The sequence below is a fragment of the Myxine glutinosa genome, chromosome 13 (genome assembly GCF_964187855.1).
Source record: "Myxine glutinosa chromosome 13, kmMyxGlut1.1, whole genome shotgun sequence".
NCBI lineage: Eukaryota > Metazoa > Chordata > Myxini > Myxiniformes > Myxinidae > Myxine > Myxine glutinosa.
The window spans coordinates 58,499,225-58,523,945 of NC_136273.1; the positions used below are offsets into that span (position 1 = coordinate 58,499,225).

General features: G+C 42.3%; 2 protein-coding genes across 9 annotated transcripts in view; both read right to left on the minus strand.

The window, feature by feature from the left end:
• LOC137415455 (coagulation factor X) overlaps positions 1-7,275 on the minus strand; it is an 80,616-nt gene extending 73,341 nt beyond the window's left edge. The window contains exons 1-2 of one of the 6 annotated variants that reach the window (XM_078767549.1): positions 7,165-7,275; positions 2,171-2,334 (exon numbers count right to left, since the gene is read on the minus strand). In XM_078767549.1, the coding sequence (XP_078623675.1) occupies positions 2,171-2,308 (138 nt within the window). In that variant the 5' untranslated portion in view covers positions 2,309-2,334; positions 7,165-7,275. Of the gene's footprint in view, positions 1-2,170; positions 2,335-7,079 lie in introns of all 6 variants that reach the window. The other 5 variants (XM_068101037.2, XM_068101034.2, XM_068101035.2 and 2 more) reach the window with 5 other exon arrangements.
• Positions 7,276-9,614: 2,339 nt separating this feature from the next.
• The window catches only part of LOC137415939 (traf2 and NCK-interacting protein kinase-like), a 353,089-nt gene continuing 337,982 nt past the window's right edge, over positions 9,615-24,721 (minus strand). For 2 of the 3 annotated variants that reach the window (XM_078767554.1, XM_078767553.1), the window contains exons 25-30: positions 23,450-23,584; positions 23,212-23,312; positions 21,056-21,205; positions 12,606-12,765; positions 12,370-12,509; positions 9,615-12,012 (exon numbers count right to left, since the gene is read on the minus strand). In XM_078767554.1, the coding sequence (XP_078623680.1) occupies positions 11,929-12,012; positions 12,370-12,509; positions 12,606-12,765; positions 21,056-21,205; positions 23,212-23,312; positions 23,450-23,584 (770 nt within the window). In that variant the 3' untranslated portion in view covers positions 9,615-11,928. Of the gene's footprint in view, positions 12,013-12,369; positions 12,510-12,605; positions 12,766-21,055; positions 21,206-23,211; positions 23,313-23,449; positions 23,585-24,721 lie in introns of those variants that run through there. The other variant, XR_013621224.1, reaches the window with a different exon arrangement.

Genomic DNA, 24,721 nt, shown 5'->3' on the forward strand with positions numbered 1-24,721 from the left:
ATTCCAACATCTGTCTAACGTCAGTACAACGTTGGGTAACACTGAATTCTAACATCTGTCTTATATCGGTCCAACGTTGGGTAACACTGAATTCTAACATCTGTCTAACATCGGTCCAACGTTGGGCCAACACTGAATACTAACATCTGTCTCATATCGGTCCAACGTTGGGTAACAATGAATTCCAACATCTGTCTAACATCGGTACAACGTTGGGCCAACACTGAATTCCAACATCTGTTTACTAACATCTGTCTCATATCGGTCCAACGTTGGGTAACACTGAATTCCAACATCTGTCTACCAACATCTGTCTGACGAGCTATCTCCTAAACCTGGAGGTATGCGCACACTCACTGTCCAACGTTGGGTCAACACTGAATGCCAACATCTGTCTAACATCGGTCCGACGTTGGGCCAACACTGAATTCTAACATCTGTCTAATGTCGGTCCAACGTTGGGTAACACTGAATTCCAACATCTGTCTAACATCAGTCCAACGTTGGGTAACACTGAATCCCAAGATGTCTAACATTGGTCCAACGTTGGATAACACTGAATTCCAACATGTCTAATGTCGGTACAACGTTGGGTAACAATGTATCCCAACATCTGTCTGACATCGGTCCAACGTTGGGTAACACTGAATCCCAAGATGTCTATTGGTCCAACGTTGGATAACACTGAATTCCAACATCTGACTAACGTCGGTACAACGTTGGGTAACAATGAATCCCAACATCTGTCTGACATCGGTCCAACGTTGGGTAACACTGAATCCCAACATCGGTCCAACGTCGGTACAACGTTGGGCCAACACTGAATTCCAACATCTGTTTACTAACATCTGTCTAATATCGGTCCAACGTTGGGTAACACTGAATCCCAATATCTGTCCAACATCGGTCCAACGTTGAGTAACACTGAATTCCAACATCTGTCTAACGTCGGTGCAATGTTGAGCCAACACTGAATTCCACCATCTGTTTGCCAACATCTGTCTACTGAGCTATCTCCTAGACCTGGAGGTGTGCGCACACTCTCTGTCCAACGTTGGGTCAACACTGAATTCCAACATCTGTCTTATATCGGTTCAACGTTGGGTAACACTGAATTCCAACATCTGTCTAACATCGGTCCAACGTTGGGTAACACTGAATTATAACATCTGTCTCATATCGGTCCAACGTTGGGTAACACTGAATTCCAACATCTGTCTTATATCGGTTCAACGTTGGGTAACACTGAATTCCAACATCTGTCTAACATCGGTCCAACGTTGGGTAACACTAAATTCTAACATCTGTCTAGCATCGGTCCAACGTTGGGCCAACACTGAATTCCAACATCTGTCTAATGTCGGTACAACGTTGGGTAACACTGAATCCCAACATCTGTCTGACATCGGTCCAACGTTGGGTAACACTGAATCCCAAGATGTCTAACATTGGTCCAACGTTGGATAACACTGAATTCCAACATCTGACTAACGTCGGTACAACGTTGGGTAACACTGAATCCCAACATCTGTCTGATATCGGTCCAACGTTGGGTAACACTGAATCCCAAGATCTGTCTACAATCGGTCCAACGTTGGATAACACTGAATTCCAACATCTGTCTAACATCGGTCCAACGTTGGGTAACACTGAATTCCAACATCTGTCTAAAGTCGGTACAACGTTGGGTAACACTGAATTCTAACATCTGTCTCATATCGGTCCAACGTTGGATAACACTGAATCCCAACATCTGTCTAACATCGGTCCAACGTTGGGTAACACTGAATTCCAACATCTGTCTAACATCGGTTCAACGTTGGGTAACACTGAATCCCAACATCTGTCTAACATCGGTCCAACGTTGGGTAAAACTGAATTACAACATCTGTCTAGCATCGGTCCAACGTTGGGTAACACTGAATCCCAACATCTGTCTACCAACATCTGTCTAACGAGCTCTCTCCGAGACCTGGATGTATGCGCACACTCACTGTCCAACGTTGGATAACACTGAATTCCAACGTCTGTCTAGCATCGATCCAACGTTGTTTTTATGACATTGGCCCAACGTTGTTGCGTTAGCTGGGTTTGTCACCTCCTCAGTTCTCCACTAATGTGAGCGACGTTATGCAGGATGAGGAGCAGTACTGCTCGAGCTGGAGCCCACCGTTCGTGATAAGTCCCCGATGGCCTCGAGGGCCTCTTGGAACGAGCATTGTTCCTCGAAGCACTCTCGGTCCAAAGATGGAGAATTCACGAGTTCCTCCAAGGGTTCATTGTTTCTTCGTGATCGATGTAAGACCATAGAGGCGTCTCTCCTCGTCACAAACACTAAACAAAAGTGATAATTAAAACAGCAAATTAGTGACATATAGTGGAGTTTGAATTACTGCAAATAAAATGATTTATTGCTTCCACTGATAAATAATAATCTACATGTGGAAATAGTAATCTACATGTGGAATGGTTAATTGGAATTTTATCAATTACTGATACTGTATCATCATATATATATGCATCTGTAAGAGTGCATCTATTTATTAAATTTGCAAAATCATGGAACGTTAAACTCATCCCTTATATGATACACACACATGCCCCCTCTCAATTGTCTCTTCACTTTCTCTCCCAAGCCCTCCCAATCTCATTTCCATTATTTTCCAAAATGTTCCAACCTCATTTCCATTCTTTTCCAACCTCTCCCAACCTCATTTCCATTCTTTTCCAACCTCTCCCAACCTCATTTCCATTCTTTTACAACCTCTCCCAACTTCATTTCCATTATTTCCCCAAGCCCTACCAACCTCATTTCCATTCTTTTACAACCTCTCCCAACCTCATTTCCATTCTTTTACAACCTCTCCCAACCTCATTTCCATTCTTTTACAACCTCTCCCAACTTCATTTCCATTATTTCCCCAAGCCCTACCAACCTCATTTCCATTCTTTTACAACCTCTCCCAACCTCATTTCCATTCTTTTACAACCTCTCCCAACTTCATTTCCATTATTTCCCCAAGCCCTACCAACCTCATTTCCATTCTTTTACAACCTCTCCCAACCTCATTTCCATTCTTTTACAACCTCTCCCAACTTCATTTCCATTATTTCCCCAAGCCCTACCAACCTCATTTCCATTCTTTTACAACCTCTCCCAACCTCATTTCCATTCTTTTACAACCTCTCCCAACTTCATTTCCATTATTTCCCCAAGCCCTACCAACCTCATTTCCATTCTTTTACAACCTCTCCCAACTTCATTTCCATTATTTCCCCAAGCCCTACCAACCTCATTTCCATTCTTTTCCAAGCTATCCCAACTTCATTTCCATTCTCTCCCAACCTCATTTCCATTCTCTCGCAACCTCTCCCAACCTCATTTCCATTCTCTCGCAAGCTCTCCCAAACTCATTTCCATTCTTTCCCAAATCCTCCCAACCTCATTTCCCTTATTTCCCAAAACCTCCCAACCTCATTTCCATTCTCTCCCAACCTCATTTCCATTCTCTCCCAACCTTATTTCCATTCTCTCCCAACCTCATTTCCATTCTCTCCCAACTTCATTTCCATTCTCTCCCAACCCCTCCCAAACTCATTTCAATTATTTCCCAAGCCCTCCCAACCTCATTTCCATTCTTTCGCAAGCTCTCCCAACCTCATTTCCATTCTTTCCCAAAACCTCCCAACCTCATTTCCATTCTCTCCCAACCTCATTTCCATTCTCTCCCAACCCCTCCCAAACTCATTTCAATTATTTCCCAAGCCCCCCTAACCTTCCAAGCCCTCCCAACCTCATTTCCATTCTTTCGCAAGCTCTCCCAACCTCATTTCCATTCTCTCGCAAGCTCTCCCAACCTCATTTCCATTCACTCGCAAGCTCTCCCAACCTCATTTCCATTCTTTCGCAAGCTCTCCCAACCTCATTTCCATTCTCTCGCAAGCTCTCCCAACCTCATTTCCATTCACTCGCAAGCTCTCCCAACTTCATTTCCATTCTTTCGCAAGCTCTCCCAACCTCATTTCCATTCTCTCGCAAGCTCTCCCAACCTCATTTCCATTCACTCGCAAGCTCTCCCAACCTCATTTCCATTCTTTCTCAAATCCTCCCAACCTCACTTCCATTCTCTCCCAACCTCATTTCCATTATTTCCCAAGCCCTCCCAACCTCATTTCCATTATTTCCCAAGCCCTCCCAACCTAATTTCCATTCTTTCCCAAATCCTCCCAACCTCATTTCCATTCTCTCCCAACCTCATTTCCATTATTTCCCAAGCCCTCCCAGCCTCATTTCCATTATTTCCCAAGCCCTCCCAACCTCATTTCCATTCACTCGCAAGCTCTCCCAACCTCATTTCCATTGTTTCCCAAATCCTCCCAACCTCACTTCCATTATTTCCCAAGCCCTCCCAGCCTCATTTCCATTATTTCCGAAGCCCTCCCAACCTCATTTCCATTCACTCGCAAGCTCTCCCAACCTCATTTCCATTGTTTCCCAAATCCTCCCAACCTCATTTCCATTATTTCCCAAGCCCTCCCAACCTCATTTCCATTCTTTCCCAAATCCTCCCAACTTCATTTCCATTCTCCCCCACCTCGTTTTCCTTCTTTCCCTACTCCTCCCAACCTCTTTTCCAATCCGTACGCATGAGGGTTATTTTTTAAGTTTGAGGTCATCGTCTTGGCTTGTTTGGACAAAATTGTACATGGGATAGAGCGCTTTTTTCATAAATAATACTCAGTTAGTTGGTGTAACCTCAGCAATTGAGACTTAGGCATGTTTTCTTTTACCATGGCAACATAATCATGCCTGCCTACTTACAAGCAAATCAAAGAAACAGAATGACGTTGATGTTTGAGTGGTCATAAATACATCAACAATGAGAAGTTTGGGGTAAACTAGGAGTTCCTGTGGTGCTGGTAGGATGGCCTAGACCTGGAGGTATGCGCACACTCACCGATAAGCTATCTAGGCTGAGTTTGAATCCCGACCCAGCTATAAAATATCATCCTGGTGTTTCACAGGGAGAGAGATTCATCAATGTGTGGACGTTAAACCCCTCGGATGGACGTTAAACTTGGTGTCCCGTCTGCCGACATTATTTGGTGAACGTGAAAGACCCCACGGTGTCCTTCGTGAAGAGTGGGCGAGCTATCTCCGGCATCCACTATCGTTAGGTAGTCCAGTATTTCGCTGCTGGCTGGACACAAATCTATCACCAAACTAGAATGCCACTCAGTAGAGCGCATACTCCCGCCGTGGGTTTAGTTGGAATAATATGTTTTGTTTAACATCCCCTCTCCCCAAAACAATAAATGAAAAAGAAAGTAAGCCCTAACTGTCAGAGAATTAATTTTGATATATCTCGGAATTAGAGGAGAAAAACATCATTTAAGAATAAGAATAAAAGCTTTAATGCAGTAAAACAGAAAAAATCTTTCCCAAAAAAATTCCCCCAAAAAATTCCTGGATCCGGAATAATATCCTGAGCTTCACCAAAAACTAATGAATTCTTCCTTATCCCAAGGGCAATCATTCCACCAACTTTCATCCAAATCCGTTCAGAACATTTCCAGATATCTTGTTCACAAACACACGAACACACGAACATACGAACACACACACACACGGACGGACACGATCGAATGCGTTACTCCCTGGCGGGAGTAATAAACCTGAAAATCGCAGAGCCAGAACCAGAATTATTTTTTTGTCTGAGAAACCCATGTGATGTTTCTTCTTCTTCAGCCTCTCACAACCCTGGGTGAATATGCGATCTTTTAAAAAAAAGTTGGAATTTTGCCAAATCTGTTTTATTCGTTTGTTAATATACCTCAGCCATTGACAAATCTGGAATTTTAATTTTATTTGAGGTTCAAATTAACCCGGGAGATTGTGTCAAACGATGCCTGCAAGTCTGTACATGTGATAAATAATTAATTAATCGTCCACAGTCGAATACTCTTCTTCTTCACGCAATAACAACTTCCAGCTTCCAGACCGTACATCCAATGATCTTCAAATTTTTCACACTTGTTACTCTTCATGACTTCTAATACAGTATGAAGTGTCACCGCGATCAATGAAGTGGTTCAAGAGATATAAATGTTTTTATTATTTGCGTTTAATTAACGGTCTGCCAAACCACGTGACCTATCGTAAATTCCAAAAGGACATTTTAGTAGACTGATATGCTGAACAGATCTGTGAAGTTTCCCCTCAATTGGATCACAAATGAGGGAGGAGCTAGGTTTTAAATGTTTGTGCTTAAAAATGTCATAACTCTGAAACCATGTGATGCATGACGTCATGCTCGCAGACTTTTTTGTTCGTCATGGGTATGCGATTCTGCATGCAAAGTTTGGCCTCGATCTGTTCAGGCGTTTTGAAGAAAATTGGATTTTAGTGTTTTTCACTCAAAACAATATGGCGGCCGAACCACGTGACCTGTGACGTCATAATTACCATAAAAATATTCTACAGACGGAGTCCCTCCTATGGTGAAAATTGGCTCTCAATCACTCCAATTATTTCAGAGAAAATGGTTTTTAAAGGAAAACAGAAAAAAAAATTCCCGAAAAAATTCCCCCCAAAATTTCCTGGATCCGGAATAATATCCTGAGCTTCACCAAAACCTAATCAATTCTTCCTTATCCCAAGGGCAATCATCCCACCAACTTTCATCCAAATCCGTTCAGAACTTTTCCAGATATCTTGTTCACAAACACACGAACATACATACGAACACACACACACACACGGACGGACGGACACGATCGAATGCATTACTCCCTTGCGGGAGTAAAGATTGATGAATACCTGCCGAGTAATAACCTACAAGGTAATATATGTACCGTGTGACAAAAATATAGCCTATTGGAACATGGCAAGCATTTTAAAGAAGGTAAGACTCCTCCAGAACGTAGACACAATGCGATGTAATCATCAGAGTTGAGGATGAACTATTGTTGTTTTTCAGACTGTGTAAACAGGTTTTAAAAATGGGATTAAAAAAATAGTTAAACGGACTTATTTATTTCAAATGATAGCATGAGTTAATAAAGAACTTCAACGTTACCTGCCGCACACGTGTGGAGCAGGTAGGTGGAGGTGATTATAACAACAAATATCTGCAGTTGACACATTCCGACCATCACGCTCACCTGCACATCGGTTCAAAGGGTTAGGATTTCAAGTTCCGCATCGGACGCGAAGCTCGGCATTGGATGGCACGAACATTCACTTGCGTCATGGGTACGTCGGCTGCCCCAAGTGGCACGTTAATCGGTCAGCCATTGTTGAGTGGATAAACATGGGGGATTTGTGTGGACATTGGCTGGAATTTTTTCCTCACTAGATAAACTTCTGAACTAGTCTGGCACATATTACATTTTCAACTCGGTACAGGGGAGAGGACTTTAAAAAAAAACGTAACACAAGAAGTACATTGTACCATATAATACAAAACAATAACTACCAAACGCAAGCGAAGTGAAAAGCGGGGTTAAGCAATTGGTTCACCTCTGTTGGTCTGTCCGTCTCAGTTTATGATCGCCGAACAACTTGATTTTAATTTAAATATTTTGAACGCAAATCGGAAAACGAACCCGTAGTTTAGCAGTCCTGTACTTTGTCGCTGAATTCGTCCCGACCGCACATGGGCAGAGAGTGAGATAATTGTTTGAGCCTGTCTACCTGTCTGACAGTCATGTAATATCGACAATCATTCCAAACAGGAAACGTACTTTTTAAAAGGATGTTATAAGGGACACAAACAACAGGCATGAAGAACTAATGTACCGTGTTAGACAAGGTGGTGTATAAGACGATGGCATCTACTGCGTTGAATTTACTGATTTATAATTCGACGATCTTTAAAGTCGTTTTTTTGGTATACATAGTCCAGGCTTTTGGAAGAGCTGGTACACTGTACGGATCAGGACATAACAGACAAAACTGGGCCGGCACGTGGTGGAGCGCGTACCTCCGCCAGGCTGAACGGTTTGTTTTGTATCCCACTGATAGGTCATATCTGGATTCAGACCTGAACCAAAATCTCATCGACTTGTTCTTGTCACCTACCCAACTCATCCACCTAGTTTTGTCATACGTCGTCCAAAACTTTTTGAAATAACATCATATGTATATCGTTTTTGGCCCTATAACTCAATGGTGAAGAATCATTTAGAAATCCTCGTATCCAGATCCGGATTCGTATCTTCACCAAAATCCTAATGATTCTTCCTTGTCACACAACACACCTGTCCACCAAGTTTAGTCCGAATCCGTCCACAACTTTGTGAGATATCCTGTTCACAAACAGCCAGAGAGACAAACAAACAGGGTGAAAACATAACCTCCATCCATCCATCCACCTTTGGTGGCAGAGGTAACAAAAAGAGGAAGCAAAACATGCATGGGGTGGACAAAGTGGATACTGAAGGAAACTCCAAGGGGGGAAAACTGGAAAATTGTTAGGAGGAAGGATTGGGGTGGGGTTAACGAAGTGTTTTGAAATAAATTCATTATGATCTTCAAATTTTTAAAATTGATATATTAAAATAAATTAAAATTAATTAATAAATTAATGTTATTATAAATTACTAATTAATAAAAGATCATGGTTTTATATTGAGGACGATCTGAGATGGTGGTGAACAGCCGTCTTGAAGACTGGGAGGGCGGAACGAGATTGAAGATAGTAGGCGGCCGGCCAGCAAGCCTAAAAAACACTTGGCATGCGAAACACTTAGCATCCATGTACAATGCCGGGAAGTGGTCCATGCAGACGCAGTTTGTTGAGAACTATCAAGAAACTCATTGTGAAGTAACAAAATTAGAAATGCTTATTGAGTTTCATTTTCAAGATTCCCGACTAAATTTGGGAATGTAGGGATGGGGTTGTGAGGGGCAATGAAAAAACTTTGATTTCAAAGAAATGAAACATCAATGAGCCAAATCAAGGAAGTATGCTTTATCTTACTATAATTCACCAAATGTCTGTCCGTCTGTCTGTTCTCAGGTACCGCAAAAACGGATGAACCGATCGCAACGAAATTTTGGGTGGGTAATCCTGGGACCCCCTGGAGTAAAACAGTATATTGTTTTGTTTGTTTTGAATATATTGTTTTTCCAATTTTCCAGTTTTTCCAAACACTATGGAATAATATTTACCGATATGAACAGCGATTTGGCTTTTATTGAAATTCTACAAATACTGTTTATATTTTGATGATTTGCGTGTGATATGATTTAACGGATGTTTACATAAATCGTTTAAAATAAAGAAAACCTTCAATTTCTGATATTTTGCCTTTTCATTTGGGCCTCCCAATTGAAGCCCCGTCCGTAGGGCGGGTACCGTTGCTAGTTTGGTTAATTGATGTTTCATTTCTTCCATATGAAAGTTAAAAGGCAATTTCCTGATTTATTGCATAAATGTCAAAAAGGCCAAACATAGTTTCCTCCACAAGATACTTGGCCACCAACAGGAGTGAATCATTCATTTTGCTTACTATCTAAGCTCGGGCAGATATCATGTGGTTAAAAGAACGCCGGGAGGCAAAAAAGGACCCAGGCATCAACATAACAAGAGAGAGTACTCGTGAATAGGTTTGATTTCACAGCAATATCATTTTATTTCTTTGTTCCTTCCATACGCCAAGGGTATGGCATCGGCACATGTGGACAGAAAATAACTTGTAACGAGGGCAGCAGAGGGTAGAGAAGATAAAGAGAAAGGAAAACAAAGAAAAGAGAAGGGGAAGAGAGAAAGAGAGAGAGAGAGAGAGAGAGAGGAAGAAGTAGAAGAAGAATAAGAAGAAGAAGAATAGGAGGAAGAGGAAAAGGAATAAAAGAGAGGAGATTGGCCACTGATTTTCACCAAAACACAGCAAAAGACAGCAAGAACGAGACTTTCACAACTTTGTTGTAATATACACACCGGCACTCAATGGAGTGACTTCTGGAAGAGCATTTGGCTGGCCTCTCATTGAGGAATCAACCAAGGTGAAACAAGACCTCATTATCATCAGGAGGGCACATGGCTCAGGCCTAGCGTGGGAAACATAGCTGAAAAATGGAAGCGCTAGAAAACAACCGGAGAAAGCAATGCCGGACCTTATCTGCTTTATCATTCTGGAAGTTCGCATGGACGTGACTTTGATGGCATAAAACGGCCCTTTGGCTCAAATAATGAACTTCATCACTAACGGCAGCCACATGTCCGGAAGAAAGGTGGCAAATTGCGACGTCTCTCCGAGACTGCTCAGTCGTCCTGTATCCAATGAGCTGTGGCAATATCTGGCTCTAATGGCGAAAGTTGAACGTTGTGAGCATTTTCGATTCTCCCGCAAGTCGTAAAGAAAGGCAACATTGAAAATAAAACAAACATCATTGTTTTTGGCCACCTGGACCAGTATGAAAACTGCACTGTTATTGGACAAGCAACTGCCATCTGTGAAAGCCTTTGCACCGCTGACTAAAGTTGAAGGTTCTTCCACATTCTATAGGAATCCCATCAAATAATCTAATAAGATTGAGTTTGGCATCAACACGTCTGAAGTCAAAATCAAGGTTTTCTGACCGAGAAATCAGGAGGGCGAACTCTGAGTTCCGGAAATACAACGCTTTACACACAAAGGCACAAGCAGACGAAAAAGACATTTTGGATGTTCACCTTCTTCCTTCCAACCCCTTCACACTTTCCATCCCGTTCCTTTGGGTAATGGGTTATTCATTCAACAAAATGATGTCCAATGTGATTAAAAGGATCGTGTTGCACTATGCGCGTGGCAAGATGGCAGTTTCAGCCGAAGACCTATTTCACAATGCGTTTGGACCGTGTTGTCATGTTTGGCACGAAATGTAATCTTAATACTTGTTGATTGGGCCGTGCTCAACCAACGGGGTGGTGACGCCTCACTTTCTGGACCACCAAGTGGATTCTTTAATCGAGACCCTGTTACTCAGACCGAAGTTAAAGCTTAAAAAACTATAAAGGTGTTCTCCCATAGGATGTAAGGATGATTAAAATTGCTTTACACCAATCAAAATACTCCTTCATAAGAAGAGATTTATGGGCCGCCGTTGATTGGGAGGCAGGTTTCACCAACTTCCTTTCTGTGGAAGATCTTTTCTTTGAAATAAACTTTTTCAGGACATCCAGAATGGGTTCTGTATATAAAACTCTATGGCCAATATTTTTCTGTCCACGAGGCATCGGCCTTTAGCGGAAGCAGCAACACACCTTGGACTGAACTGCAGGTTTCTTTCACCAAATTGTAACACACCACCCGTGAGCCAGGATAGCTGAATGGACACCCTGATTTTAACAGCAACCTATTGAGTACTGTATTTGGATCTAAACCACAAATGGCAGAGGCCTTATTAGGTGAAGGAGTGACTTCTTAAGTCATATGCTCATTTTTCCCAAACTCCAGTGATGGTTGACAAAGCTGACGTCCCAGTAACATACCACAAGCCCATCATCTTGGTGGAACTGCAAACAGTGTTACTCCTACTGAGGGAGATTACACAAAACGACAGGACTGCTCTAGTGGACCGAGGATATGGGTATTGAAAGTGGTCAACATGGAAAGCTGGTATATCGGCATTGGCATTACATCCGCACGTGCTACCGGGGCTAGGCCAAGAGTACAAGCAGGGGGTGAGACACTGATAGAGATGAATAAACAGTCTCGATTGTCAATGGTAGTCGTGGAAGCTTGGCCAATCAACACGAAATAAGGAGCGGCATTAAATAGGTGATGCCGTGTAGACCTGCCACAGGTACATGTAAGGTGATCGAGGCACGATCGTCTCTGCTTCCAAACCCAGGGCCTAGCGTTGTGGACTGTGGGAAGACTGCGGGTGCTTCGAGATGTCAAGGGAACGCGGTGCAGATGCTCGGTGCGCGCACGTCCGTTTCACCAGTTTGATTCGGGATTTCGATTAAGCGTCATGAAGTAAACTTGACTGCTTCGGCCAGCTCGGACCGAGGCAAAAAATACCTGAAAAAGGAGGACAATTCATTTATTAGACTGCAGTATCGTGTGCAAGATAATGTTCTCAAAAGTTTGCGAATTCTCAACTCCTGTACATCTATGTGTACAAACATTTGTACAGATCGCTTTGGTCTGCACAAAAGTTATACTCTACCTCTGTTCTTCTGATCAATCTTACCTACGGTCTTCCTCTACGAGACACTCACAACTATCAGGTCTCTTTCTGCTTGTTTATTCACATCACCTAACTTAAGGGATGACAGCGTAACTCATGTTTGGAGTGTCGAATGGCCTTTCACTGACTGATGATTCCAAAACATCCTCAAATCATGAAAAGAAAAAGAAAAACGTCGTCATCCTTACTTTGTCCTTGTGTTCGCATAGGAACTTGAGGCGCTTGCTCCTTTTGTGCAGGAATACACCTTCAAGTTGACCGCTTTCCACTGCTCGAATCTCGATGGCCTTCTCTCCCCAGCCAAGCACATGCTGCGGCTTGATGTATGCTGGTCGAGGAACACGCAGGAACGGCCATTTACCACCCATGTGTTGTGAGATATTTTAAGGGAATAACCCATTATTTCAGGATGAGGGGTACATACCCACAGACGTCGGTGCTTCTCCCCATTGCAACACAGCGTCTCGGCGAGCTCTCCCGTACGTATCCACATAAACCCCCTCGTCGTCATAGCAAAGTAGTAGCTGCCAGCCACGGCCTGACGGCAGGACCACGATGGTCTGGGGTGTGAGCGGTGACCCGGACTGCAACACACGCATTGTGATTATTGAGATGCGGGTCGTGCTCTAGTGACGAACCCTCTGGTGACCTTGTACCTCAGTGCCACCAATGTAGTTTGTGAGAAGGAAAAAGCAATTTGAAACTCTAATTCATGCATTACTAGCATTTAACACGTCAGTAGTTGAGCAACACAACTTAAATATGTTACAGTACAGTAATACATTTTATTGACAGTCAATATTTGCACATTTTTATTTTGCATATTGTGTCACTGAATTGGTTCACCAATCAAAAGCTAGAAGCCAATCTTTTTAATCAAAAGGTTGAAGGTCAAGGTTGCATGAAATATCAACATGTCATTCACCAATATGACCCAACTCATTGAGTGTAACCTGTGTTCTGCCAAGAAAATCAAAGGTCAAGGTCACAAAATCATCAATTTCCATCTGACTTGAAATTTGAGCAGGGTTTGCATATTGTCACTGAAGCCTATTGCTTTTGAGGTCAAAAGGTCAAGGTCACCTAAAACCATCAATCTTTTTGTTCCGTATTTTTTTTAGCTGATTCCGTCATGTTTAGCCTATTAGAAGAAGAAGAAGAAGTCCGAATACAAAGCGGATGCGGACGGGCTTTGCATTTTCAGATGCTTTCTCGTTTATGCTTTGTAATGCTGAACAAAAGTGACAATCAGGAAAAGCGTGTTGCTTACATCTTTCACTACGTTATGTTATTATTATGAATTAGCCGAAACCCGTGGAACATCCACGGAAGGGAGGATGTGGTGTATGGATAGAGTGTACCATTATGGATGGCATGGGGGATTTGCTTGTCCGAGTAAGAGTTAGGAAGAAAGATGAGAATGAAGAGTGCGTATATGAACAACGATCACCGACACCGGCACAAATGCATGCTCTGGATTGTCCACTCAGTGGATGGCTTGCTTTCGCCTTCGCCTGTCCAATCAGCGGACGGCTTGCTTCGCCTTCGCCCAGCAGACGCCAATACGATGGCGTCGAAAGATGGCGTCGTATCGGCAGTTAATCGGATGCTTTTGGGCCCCAACGTCGGCTAATTCAGATTTTTCGAGTATGGCTGTACGTGATAAACAAAGAGCGAGGTTCGTAGATCGTAAATCCATTAGTGCCGTGGGCATCGGGTCACTGGGTGCGGCGTAAAAGGGATAACAAAGTCGAGTCCTTACGCTATTATTATATAGATATCATAACAATATAACGTCGGCTAATTAGTTAAGGCTTATTATCCGTTTTCAAAAGTTGTTTCTGAAATAATACACCGCTTCTCACTGAGTCATGAATAATACACCGCCGAAAAGGCTGAGTTGAGTGTGAGACATAACTCTGGAATTAGGTCCTCGACATAACGCCATCTTACCGCACCACCATCTGACCAAATCTGTCATCCTGATGCTTAGCATCTGGCATTGAGCCAGTGACATACAGACGTCAGATGGAGCCAGTCATATGGGTTGTTGTTCAACTGCCATCAACGAAGCGACAAGTAGAGGCCTAGTCTAGCACTAGACATAATGCCGTAATGACGTTCCAGTGAAAATAGCATGACAGACAGATGAACAAACTGACAGATGGAGAAATCCAGCTACTTTAATATATAAATTATAGGAAAGAAATACACCAAAGTGCACTCACGAGATTTATTTAATTGCCTGAAAGGATGGTGCAGAGGTAGCATACCCAGGGGTGGCGTTAGTCATTTGGGGGCCCCGTAGAAAACGCAATAGTGGCCTAGTGGGATCCCTGTGAGCCATGACCATCTGTCATCACATTAAAATTCGCAATTTGGTGTCTGTCTGTCTGAAGTCGATGTATTCGGTCATTACCTATACAATCTCAATCACCTAAACTTGCCAAGACGACTACGGGTCACATGGTAAAGGTTGTCACGGCTTCATTTATTAACCCCCCCCCCCCCAAACCTTCCACCAGGAGTTCAGAAGGTGGGGCGATGGAATAAATTATCTTCGTAAATGTGTACCGTGTAGCGCACGTGGTGGTGGGAGAGGGTATTACAAGTGATGCTTCAGAACTATCAATCGTCATGTCACGATTAAGAGGACTCTTATTTTCACACTTGCTTAGACCCGACTGCAAAGAATCTGGAGGAATTCCCATGTTTTCTTGCCTTTTCCACCTTGGGAAGGTGTACACATACAATCACGTGAAAAAGTAAGTACACCCCATGTAAAGTTTTGACTTTTTCAACATATTTCAACATACAGCTATTTGATCTTTATTTCAACAATATTGATAGATAAAGGTGATATAATATAACAAATATCATGAAACATTTACATTTTGTTGTCCATTGTATAATTTAAATAAACATAAATGCAAATTTCACATGTGGAAAAAGTAAGTACACCCTTGGCTCTAATAGGAGGTATTGCCCCCTTTGGCAGAAACAACCTCAAGTGGGCGTTTCTTATAACTGTCTACCAGTCTCTGACATCGACTGGGAGAAATTTTTGGCCACTCCTCCATGCAGAATTCTTTCAGCTGTGCGATGTTTGAGGGGTTTCTTGCATGCACAGCTCGTTTCAAATCCCTCCACAGCATCTCGATGGGATTTAGATCCGGGCTTTGACTTGGCCATTCCAGAACCCTCCATTTCTTTCTTTTCAGCCATTCCTTGGTGGATTTGTTGGTATGTTTAAGGGTCATTGTCATGTTGCAAGGTCCACCTACGGTTGAGCTTCAACTCTCCGACAGATGGCCTCACATTATCCTCAAGCACCCTCTGGTACAATAAAGAATTCATAGTGACTTATATGATGGTGAGCTGCACAGACCCTGATGCAGAAAAGCTGCCCCAAACCATAATATTTCCACCACCATGCTTTACAGTTGGTATCAGGTTCTTGTGGTCAAGTGCTGTCTTTGGTTTTCGCCAAACATGTCTTCTGGTACTGTGGCCAAATAGCTCTACCTTTGACTCATCTGTCCAGAGCACATTGTTCCAGAAGTGCTTGTCTTTGCCTAGGTGTTCATTGGCAAACTTTAGTCTTGCCCTGATGTTCTTTCTGGACAGCAAAGGTTTCCTCCTGGCACACCTCCCATGTAGATCAAATTTGTGCAGCCTCTTTCTAATGGTAGACTTGTGCACTTTAACATCAACAGTGGCAAGAGCTACCTGTATGTCCCGTGATGACATTCTGGGGTTCTTATAGACTTCTTTCAGCAGGTTGCGGTCTGCTCTCGGGCTGAACTTTCTGGGGCGGCCTGGCCTGAACAAGTTGGCAGTTGTTTGTAATCTTCTCCACTTGTAGATGATCTTCCGGACAGTCGAATGATTGATTTCAAATTGTTTGGCTATCTTTTTAAATCCCTTCCCAGACTCGTAGGCATCTATAACCTTCTTTCTGAAGGCCTCAGAGAGCTCTTTTGATCTAGGCATGGTGACGCCGCTCACTTCAACAACAAAGAGCAAACCAAACTAAATGTTTGAGGTTTAAATAAGACAGGTTCCTCAAAGATCCTCTCTAACGATGTTCTAATCATTTGCACCTGAGCTGGCGCACCTGATTCTAATTTTAGGTATTTGAAGTAGTGATAAATGTAGGGGTGTACTTACTTTTTCCACATGTGAAATTTGCATTTATGTTTATTTAAATTATACAATGGACTACAAAATGTAAATGTTTCATGATATTTGTTATATTATATCACCTTTATCTATCAATATTGTTGAAATGAAGATCAAATAGCTGTATGTCAAACTATGTTGAAAGAGTGAAAACTTTACATGGGGTGTACTTACTTTTTCACGTGACTGTATATAGTAGCTTGACTGTCATTCCACCTTATCGTGGCATTTTTACAATACCACTTCAAATGACAAAAGTAATAACAAGAATAATGATAATAGCATAATAATAATATTAAAATTCCAGTGCAGTCGGACCCCGCTATTCGCAGGGAATATGTTGCTGGAAAATCCATGAATAGCGAAACCCGCGAATAACGGGGCATTGTTTCAATGGAAAAGGGGGGATGGGTTCCCGAGTCATGAAAATCTGCGAATAAAGAGGATCAAATCGCGAACGGCGAGGCAAAATCCGCGAATGGTGACGCAAATGCAGAGAATGTCGACGATAATCCGCGAAGGTCGATGAAAGTCGACGAAAATCCGCGAAGGTCCATGAAAATCCCGTGAATATGCAACGGCATTGTTTCAATGGAGAAAAGGGGGAAACATTATAGGTTCCCGGCGGTTCCTGATTCATAGAGGAAATTTTTTAAAGTTTAAAATGTTTTCAACCGCAAATGCACATGATTACAGTTTCACAAAAATGCTTACAAATAAATAAAAACACAACACCAGGTACCATTCCAATTTATTGAAGGAATGCGCTTATAATTTATTAAAAGTGCTTAACCATGCCGTACTGTGAAAGTAAAAAAAACACAACACCATCATGTACCGTTTAAAATTTTTATTTTACAAACACACAACTTTCAAATGATGTGATGATGATGGTGATGAATTAAAATCCCAAGATTTCCTCAAACTTTGAGGGCAACACAAATTATGGTGCAGCAAAATCGTGCACTAACGGAGAGCCAGGAGAGGTAGGAGAAGGTGAGGATGCTGGTGAAGAGAGGACGCTGGTGAGAAGAGGACACTGGTGAGAATGCTGGTGAGGACGCTGGAGAGGGTGCTGGTGATCTTGAGGTGGAGGGAGCAGGGCTGAAGAAATGGGTGATGGGGAGCTGGCTGTTACATTGCCCAATATTTCGATGCAGCTCTTTGTACGGGAGAAGCAAATCATCCAAGCTCCTCTTGAACTTGAGGTACCTCTCCACGACTGGGTCAGCATCTTCCAACTTGTCGACAATCGCCTGCATGTCCTTCAGCAACTCGCCCAAGAACTGGACTGTGAGGTTGGACCTCGGCACCTCTCCCTCATTACTGCCCGCCTCCCCTTCCCCCCCACCCCCCGAAACCTTTGGAATGGCGTCCAACTCCTCCTCGATGAGCAGGAACGGATCAGCATCATGGTTTTCAGCATTAAGTCCATCGTCTGCGTGTTGTCCACGATCCATAACCTGAAAGTCTTCTCCATCCTTTCCATGTGGACATTCTGGGCATGGGTGACTACCTTCATATTCGATACAGCACTCGCTGAAGCTTTCTCACGAATAGTCTTCTCCTTCTTCCGTATGTAGCGAATGGTGGATTCGTTGACGCCGTAATGCCTGCCCACAGATGCCGCACTCTCTCCTCTCGAAAGCCGGTCGAGCAGCTCCACTTTCTGGTTCAGGCACATCAGTTTCTTCTGCCTCTTGGTGGTCGACGCATCTCTGGCACTGGTCTTGCGTTTGGGAGCCATGATTGAACGATGAGCAGAGTGAGTCAAAAACACAGGTCGAAGCAACAGGACGAGAACAATGATGGAGATGGAGGACACAATCTGTATTTATATGTACGATTGCGAGCATTGTGGGTATCTGTGGGAGCCCTTTGTTTGTGGGGGTTGTTATTGGATGATGCCTTATCGAGCATATCTGGTAATTTCAATAATAGATTGAAATTGCAAACTCGTATAAAATGCAAACTGTAATCGATTTAATGAAGCGTTTTAATTGTATAATTCGCGGAATTGACTTGTTTACACATCAGGTGGGATATCCCATGAAGCTCGCTTATAGTGCGGTTAAAATTCACGCCATGAAAGCCATGAAAACGCAAAGCACACAGCTGTGAATGTACGGTACTGCACTGTACTGCATAAGCAGGTCATGCTCACGGCTTGTATAAGATGTTTTTTTTGCGTTGTCCACCTGCTTTATGCATGGCTGGTAAAAGATTGGTTTTATAAATGTGTCAAGCTAGCAGCTCGTGAAAATGTTTTTTGCACCCCTGAAAAGCCGCGAATTCGTGGCACATGGCTGCAAATAGAGGAGGAAAAACCCCCCGAAATTTCGCAGAACACAGCCGCGAAAAGAAAAAAAAACCCGCGAATTGGCGGGACATTTTTCCGTGAGTAGAGAAACATGTCGCATTTTATCAACCGTGGATTCCGCGAATAGTGGAACCGCGAATAGCGGGGTCCGACAGTATTGCAAACGAATAATATTAATACAACAACAACAACAACATGCATTTTAAGGCCATTTTCCCTGCTAGAGCGGGGGTTAGCCTTGCGGTCCCCATGACAATCTTCTCCATTTTGCCCTATTTTCTGCATCTCTCCTTGTTAACCCCCTTGCCCGCATTTCTTCTTCCACCATCTTTAGCCAAGTCTTTCTCGGTCTTCCCCGTCCTCTACTTCCTTCTACATTCATTTCCATCACTCTTCTCAACCAGTCACTTTCATCCTTTCTCAACACATGACCAAACCATCTCAACCTGTTCAAACTAATAATATTAATATTTGTATATTAATAATAATAATAGTACAATAATACAGGGTGGGTCAAAAGTCACTGAAGGCTTTCTTTTTTTTAAAAATAACTTGTTGATTTTTAATTAATTAAATTTTTTTTTTTTTTTTTTACAAATAAAGAAGACCAGGGAGATACATTATGAAGAAATTTACCAATGACCAGCACGTGAAAATTGTTGAATTTTATTACTCCAAGAAACTCAAAGCTAATTTCGCAATCATTTTAATGTTCTAGAACAACCATCAGAAAACACGATTCGGAACTTGATTGCTCGTTTTGAGTCAAAGGAGTCTGTTCCTGACTCAGCCCTCAGTGGAAGACCAAAAACAAGTCGTACTCCGGAAAACATTGACCGTGTTAGGGAGAGTGTTAACGAAAACACAGGAACAACAACTCGTAAAAGTACAACTCAGCTCGGAATGTCAAGATAATTTTTTTAAATGGGATATTACCCGCCACAAAGCCAGAAGGCCACTCGAGGTGGGGGGATACACAAAGAAAGCAAAAGAAGAACAACCAGCCCCTTGGACTGAAACAAGACAAATGTAAAAAGTTGTCTCTTCGCAGAGCAAAAAGGGCTGGGAGGGGTTAACTAGTCTGCTTCGAGACAACAGTGCCTCTACCCCCTTTAAACAGTGCCTCTACCTTCAGATCATTGCGAAGGATAATGAAGAAAGATTTGTTGCTGTTTCCTTACTAGATTCAAATAGTGCACGAAATGTCACCTCAAGATCCAGCAAATCGACTTACATTTGTAACCAAATTGCAGCAACTCTTAAGGGACGATCCTGATATTTCCGAGGAAATTGTAGCAATTGATCAAGGAGTTTTGTCCTCTGTAATGAATCATGTTTTGGAAAGAGCAAGACTTTGCAATGAAGCCAATGGGGGCCATTTGCAGGACATTATTTTTCACAATTAATCAAAAAAAACCAAATTCCATGAATTGAACTGCCATTTGCAATTTATTTAATTAATCTTTATTTAAAAATAAAAAGTTTAAAAAGAAAAGAAAACCTTCAGTGACTTTTGGCCCACCCTGTATAAATTGGCAGTAATAAATGAAATAACGAAATCCCCCCTGGCTGCTTGCGGAGATATATTTCAAATTATTTTATGTGATTAGAATAACAGTAATCCCATACAAGGTCACCCGACAGTGTCACCCGACACCACCAGCCGTAAACACAAACTCATGCAAGAGGCTGATCCAGGTGTGTTCTTTCATTAGCAATCAGCTTGCTATCGCTTGCCTAGCCAGCCATTCCTTATCAACCGTTTTGTTGGAGTCCTTGCTTCAGTGCTTAAGCCACTTGGCGAATGCTCTACAAGCTGATTTTTTAATGGAACACACCGCACATGTGCTAGACCTAGGACCTTATTCTGGTTCTGCCACTTGTGTAACAAAAAAAAGTTACTTCCTGGTGATTTTCAACCCTTTTCGCCTTTTCTTTGAGCTATTTTTCGTTTTTCAACCGCTGGGGTAGTTTCATTTCATCCTCGGGACAGGTGCTCTGGCAAACTTCTGATAAAATCGCAAAGTTCTGCCGTCTGCATGGGTTAGTCCATTCACCATAGGTTAGTCCTTCAGGGGCCATCGCAAAAGATTGTGAACCAGGATAGTTTGTGTGGAGCCACTTGTTGTCTTGGGGCCCCATAAAAATGCATGGTTTGCATGCCCCTAGCGCCATCTCTGAGCACACCTATACCTTTTGAGGATATCCTGGGATAAGCTAGATAAAGGTCATTTTGAGAGTTTGTAGATAATACAGTTTTGACATATTTAATGAATCAGTAATTGTTTCACATTATCATCAATGCACTGAAACGTAATAAGCAATTTCACTCAAGCAATGACTATAAAGTCACATGTTATGTAGGTACATACGTGTGTAGGCAGGTAGATGTTGTAGGAGCTTCCCGATTCAACATCAATCGCGTGGAATCCTTCTGTCGATCCATATATTACCTTTAACCTCTGACCCTCCTCCATTGTCATGTCCACCAAGAGAGGTTTGTGCTTGAGGTCTGAAAATTCCTGAGCAGACGTCACAATAACTTGAACATGGAAAATTAATAATTCGATTGGTGATATTTTGTGCAATCATATTATCTACTCTGAGTAAGTTGTTCAGCAAGTGCATCAATCCTGCTCAAAGCATTCTGGGCAAAACCAAGATGGTGGCCATTTCTAGTCATGTGTAATGTGGAGCAGATTTGTATCCTGAAGTTTTCTGTAATAGAACATCAAACTGGTCTGTACAATTTGGTAATACACGTCTTTCATGCAGTTCTATTTAAATGGCAGAATGAGTTAAAAAAATAACAGTAAATTATTTAACGACCTTGAGCATTCTCACCTGAGCAACCAACTGTTGTCATTTATATTAAAATACATTTATATTAAAATACATACATTTATATTAAGTAAATATTAAAACATGTTGAACAAATAATTTTAAAGAATTGACATATTTTTTTCAGAATTGGTTACCAGCACTGCCAAGTGTGGAAACGTGTTAATTCCAAGTTGAAGTTGAATAAGGTGAGCCTAAGGTGAGTACAAAAGGACCTCACATTTGATTGAAAATGCAACTGGTGTGGCCACAGCGTATCTGTCTCAAAGATGTCTATGCCGATGGCATTGATTGTAATGAATATGAATGAATGATCGTTTTAAGGCCATTTTCCCTGCTATAGCGAGGGTTAGCCTTGCGGGCCCCATGATAATCATGGTTCCCTGTTTGAGGCAATGTTTTTTTTTATGGCCGGATGCCCTTCCTGACGCCAACCCTTAGTCGCCTCTTATGATGCGCAGGGATACGGTGTACCTATTCTAAACCAGGGTACACACCGGGATCATTCATCCCAGCAAGCTGGTACTCAATTTGCCGACCTCGGAAGGATGACAGGCTGAGTCAACCCCCCTGACGTTAATTCAGCGATCGACCGGGATTCGAACCCAGGATCCTAGGCTCCCAAGCCAGCACCCTAACCGCTAAGCCAACACCAGGCTGCAATGTAGTTAGTATTTTCAGTTGTAGGTCTAAATGAAATATTGCCAGTCTAGGGTCCTACCACTACAATACAAGCCAGGGATATGGGGTGTGGGGAGGTGGCAGATGCCAGAGGTTCCTCAAAGGTCTCTGTTGCATTCTCATCCATTTGTGACCATAAAAATGACTTAATTATGCCAAAATTTTGGTACTTTTGCAGCATAATCTAATACGGTATAAAAATGATTTTTTTTGAATATGACATGAAAACAAAGAAAAGAATGCAAAAAAATGTGCAGTTTTTTGCTCGTTTATAAATTCCTTATTGTCCGTCTACACGTAAGGGATATTTTGCTTTTGAATTTGCTGGAACTTGTACATTAAAGAGTTCATAATTGAAATTAAACTTTATTGCTTTTGTTGTCATTCAATAACTTGTCTATCCATTGCTCCTGATAACATTACTCCCGAGCTAGCTTTGGTGTCCTCCTGAGCATTTAAACAGTTTAGTCGGCCCATGGGCTGAATTGGCAAAGGCTTCTGATTGGACAAATTGACGTTCGGGGCTTGTTGCAATAATAATGAAAGGGGGTGTCATTGAAAAAATAAATAAATTGTGAAAGTTGCCCGTCTAATGTGAAAACTTGGCAGGTAAAACGACCGGTGACTGGCACCTTAATATGATGGTACAAGTGCGTAGGTCTATCAGGGAAATACCTTGAGAAATTGGTGAAGTTTCATCAAAGTCTCCATAGATTTTGATTCCACGTCAACATTAAACTACCCTCTGAGTTCATATCTATCTACTCAAAGTCCCCATAAAATATTAATACAGTTTTCATTGAAAGCAAACGATTTTTTTGACAGAAAATCAAATTAATGCCACTTATTGCCTTTCTTCTCACTTATGCATCGTTTAATGTTCCTACCAGGGAAAAGTCCAACAAAGGAATTAATCTATTAATTCAAACAATAAATGCCTAGCAGTAGTGGCCTTGATTCTCAAAACTGGTGCATTCCCTTGATTCTTACACTCCGTCTCACCCACCTTGTATGCCATGAACTTGTGATAGGGTTTTTGCGCCCATGCGTAGATCTCTATTGAAGACCGCCGGCCAACCACCAGGAATCGCATGCGCTCAAATTTTACTGTGACGTGACAAAAGTACATGACAATCACTCTCATTCACTTTCTGTCTCTCAATGAATTGTTATCTTTCGATAAATATTTGGCAAATTCCAAGGCCCAGATAAAACACAAAAGTAGTGCAAGCTGGGAAACCTACCGACTTTATAATGAGTGCAGCCCTCAAGATCCCCAACTGATGTCCAGCCCTGTCTCTTTTCCACTTCTGGGTCATCATGCAAAATCTTGTTGCGCAGCCATGATAGGAAATAAATTCGAAGCTTGTTTTTCTTTCCTGCACAGCACCAAGGATTTCCGTTACTCTATTTTGTTTGCCTTTCAGAAAACATTATATGGCATCCTGTTTAAAGAAATGCCATAAACCAGCCAATTCAACTATGCTGTTAGACATACATGGCACACTTGCTAAATAAAGGTTTGCGAGAGTAAGCAGCCATTCCAGGTCGTCAATGACATCATACTGAATCTGGCTAACTGTCGGGACAGCTGGCAAGGCGTTGAGTCAAAGTCTGTCCATCATAATTATCTACAGGTAGTGGGAAAAAATGGAAACCCTGGGTAAATTAGGGACATCAAGCAACGGCTTCCACACAGGTGTGGCTCAAGTTTTAATTACGCAAATAACATCCAAGCATGCTTAGGGTCATGTATAAAATGCTGCATAGGCCTGGTTTCCCATATAATGATGGCTAGAATGGCTGCAAGAGGAGACCCCCTAATTCACCCATCCACAGAGCACGTGTGGTCACCCAATGGTTTGATGAGCATGACACTGATGTTATCCATATGTCATGGCCTTCTCTGTCATCAGATCTGAACCCAATCAAGCATTTATGGGATATTCTGGAATGATGTCTGAGACAGCGTTTTCCACCTCCATCAAACAGGTGTGAGTTGATTGACTTTGGAGTGGAAGAATGGTGCCACATCCCTCCTGCAGAACTCCAGACGCTGGTGGACTCTATGGCACGGTGCATACAGGCCGTACTGGCAGGACATGGTGGTCCAATGCCCTATTAAGTGACTTTACATTGGTGTTTCCATTTACTTTGCCCACTACCCGTACTTGGGTTGGGAATTTAACTCACATCAGCTAAAATTTAGAATCAAACCAGTCTTTAACCACTTCATCAAACAGCCAGCCCCGATAGCATGAATATTTCAATAGTATTACATAGGACACCATTATGATGTTTCTTTACTCTACAGTATCTCAGTACACCAACTGGAATTGCACTCGGGTGAGCGCATACCTCTGCCAAGCTGAAAGTGTACATTTTGTATTCCACTAAAAAAGGCCGGATCTGCATCAAAATCGAATCAGCTTAATCTTGTCACCTACCCAACTCATCCATCAAGTTTTGTCCAAATCCATCCATAACTTTTTGAGATATCGTGCTGTAAATAGTTT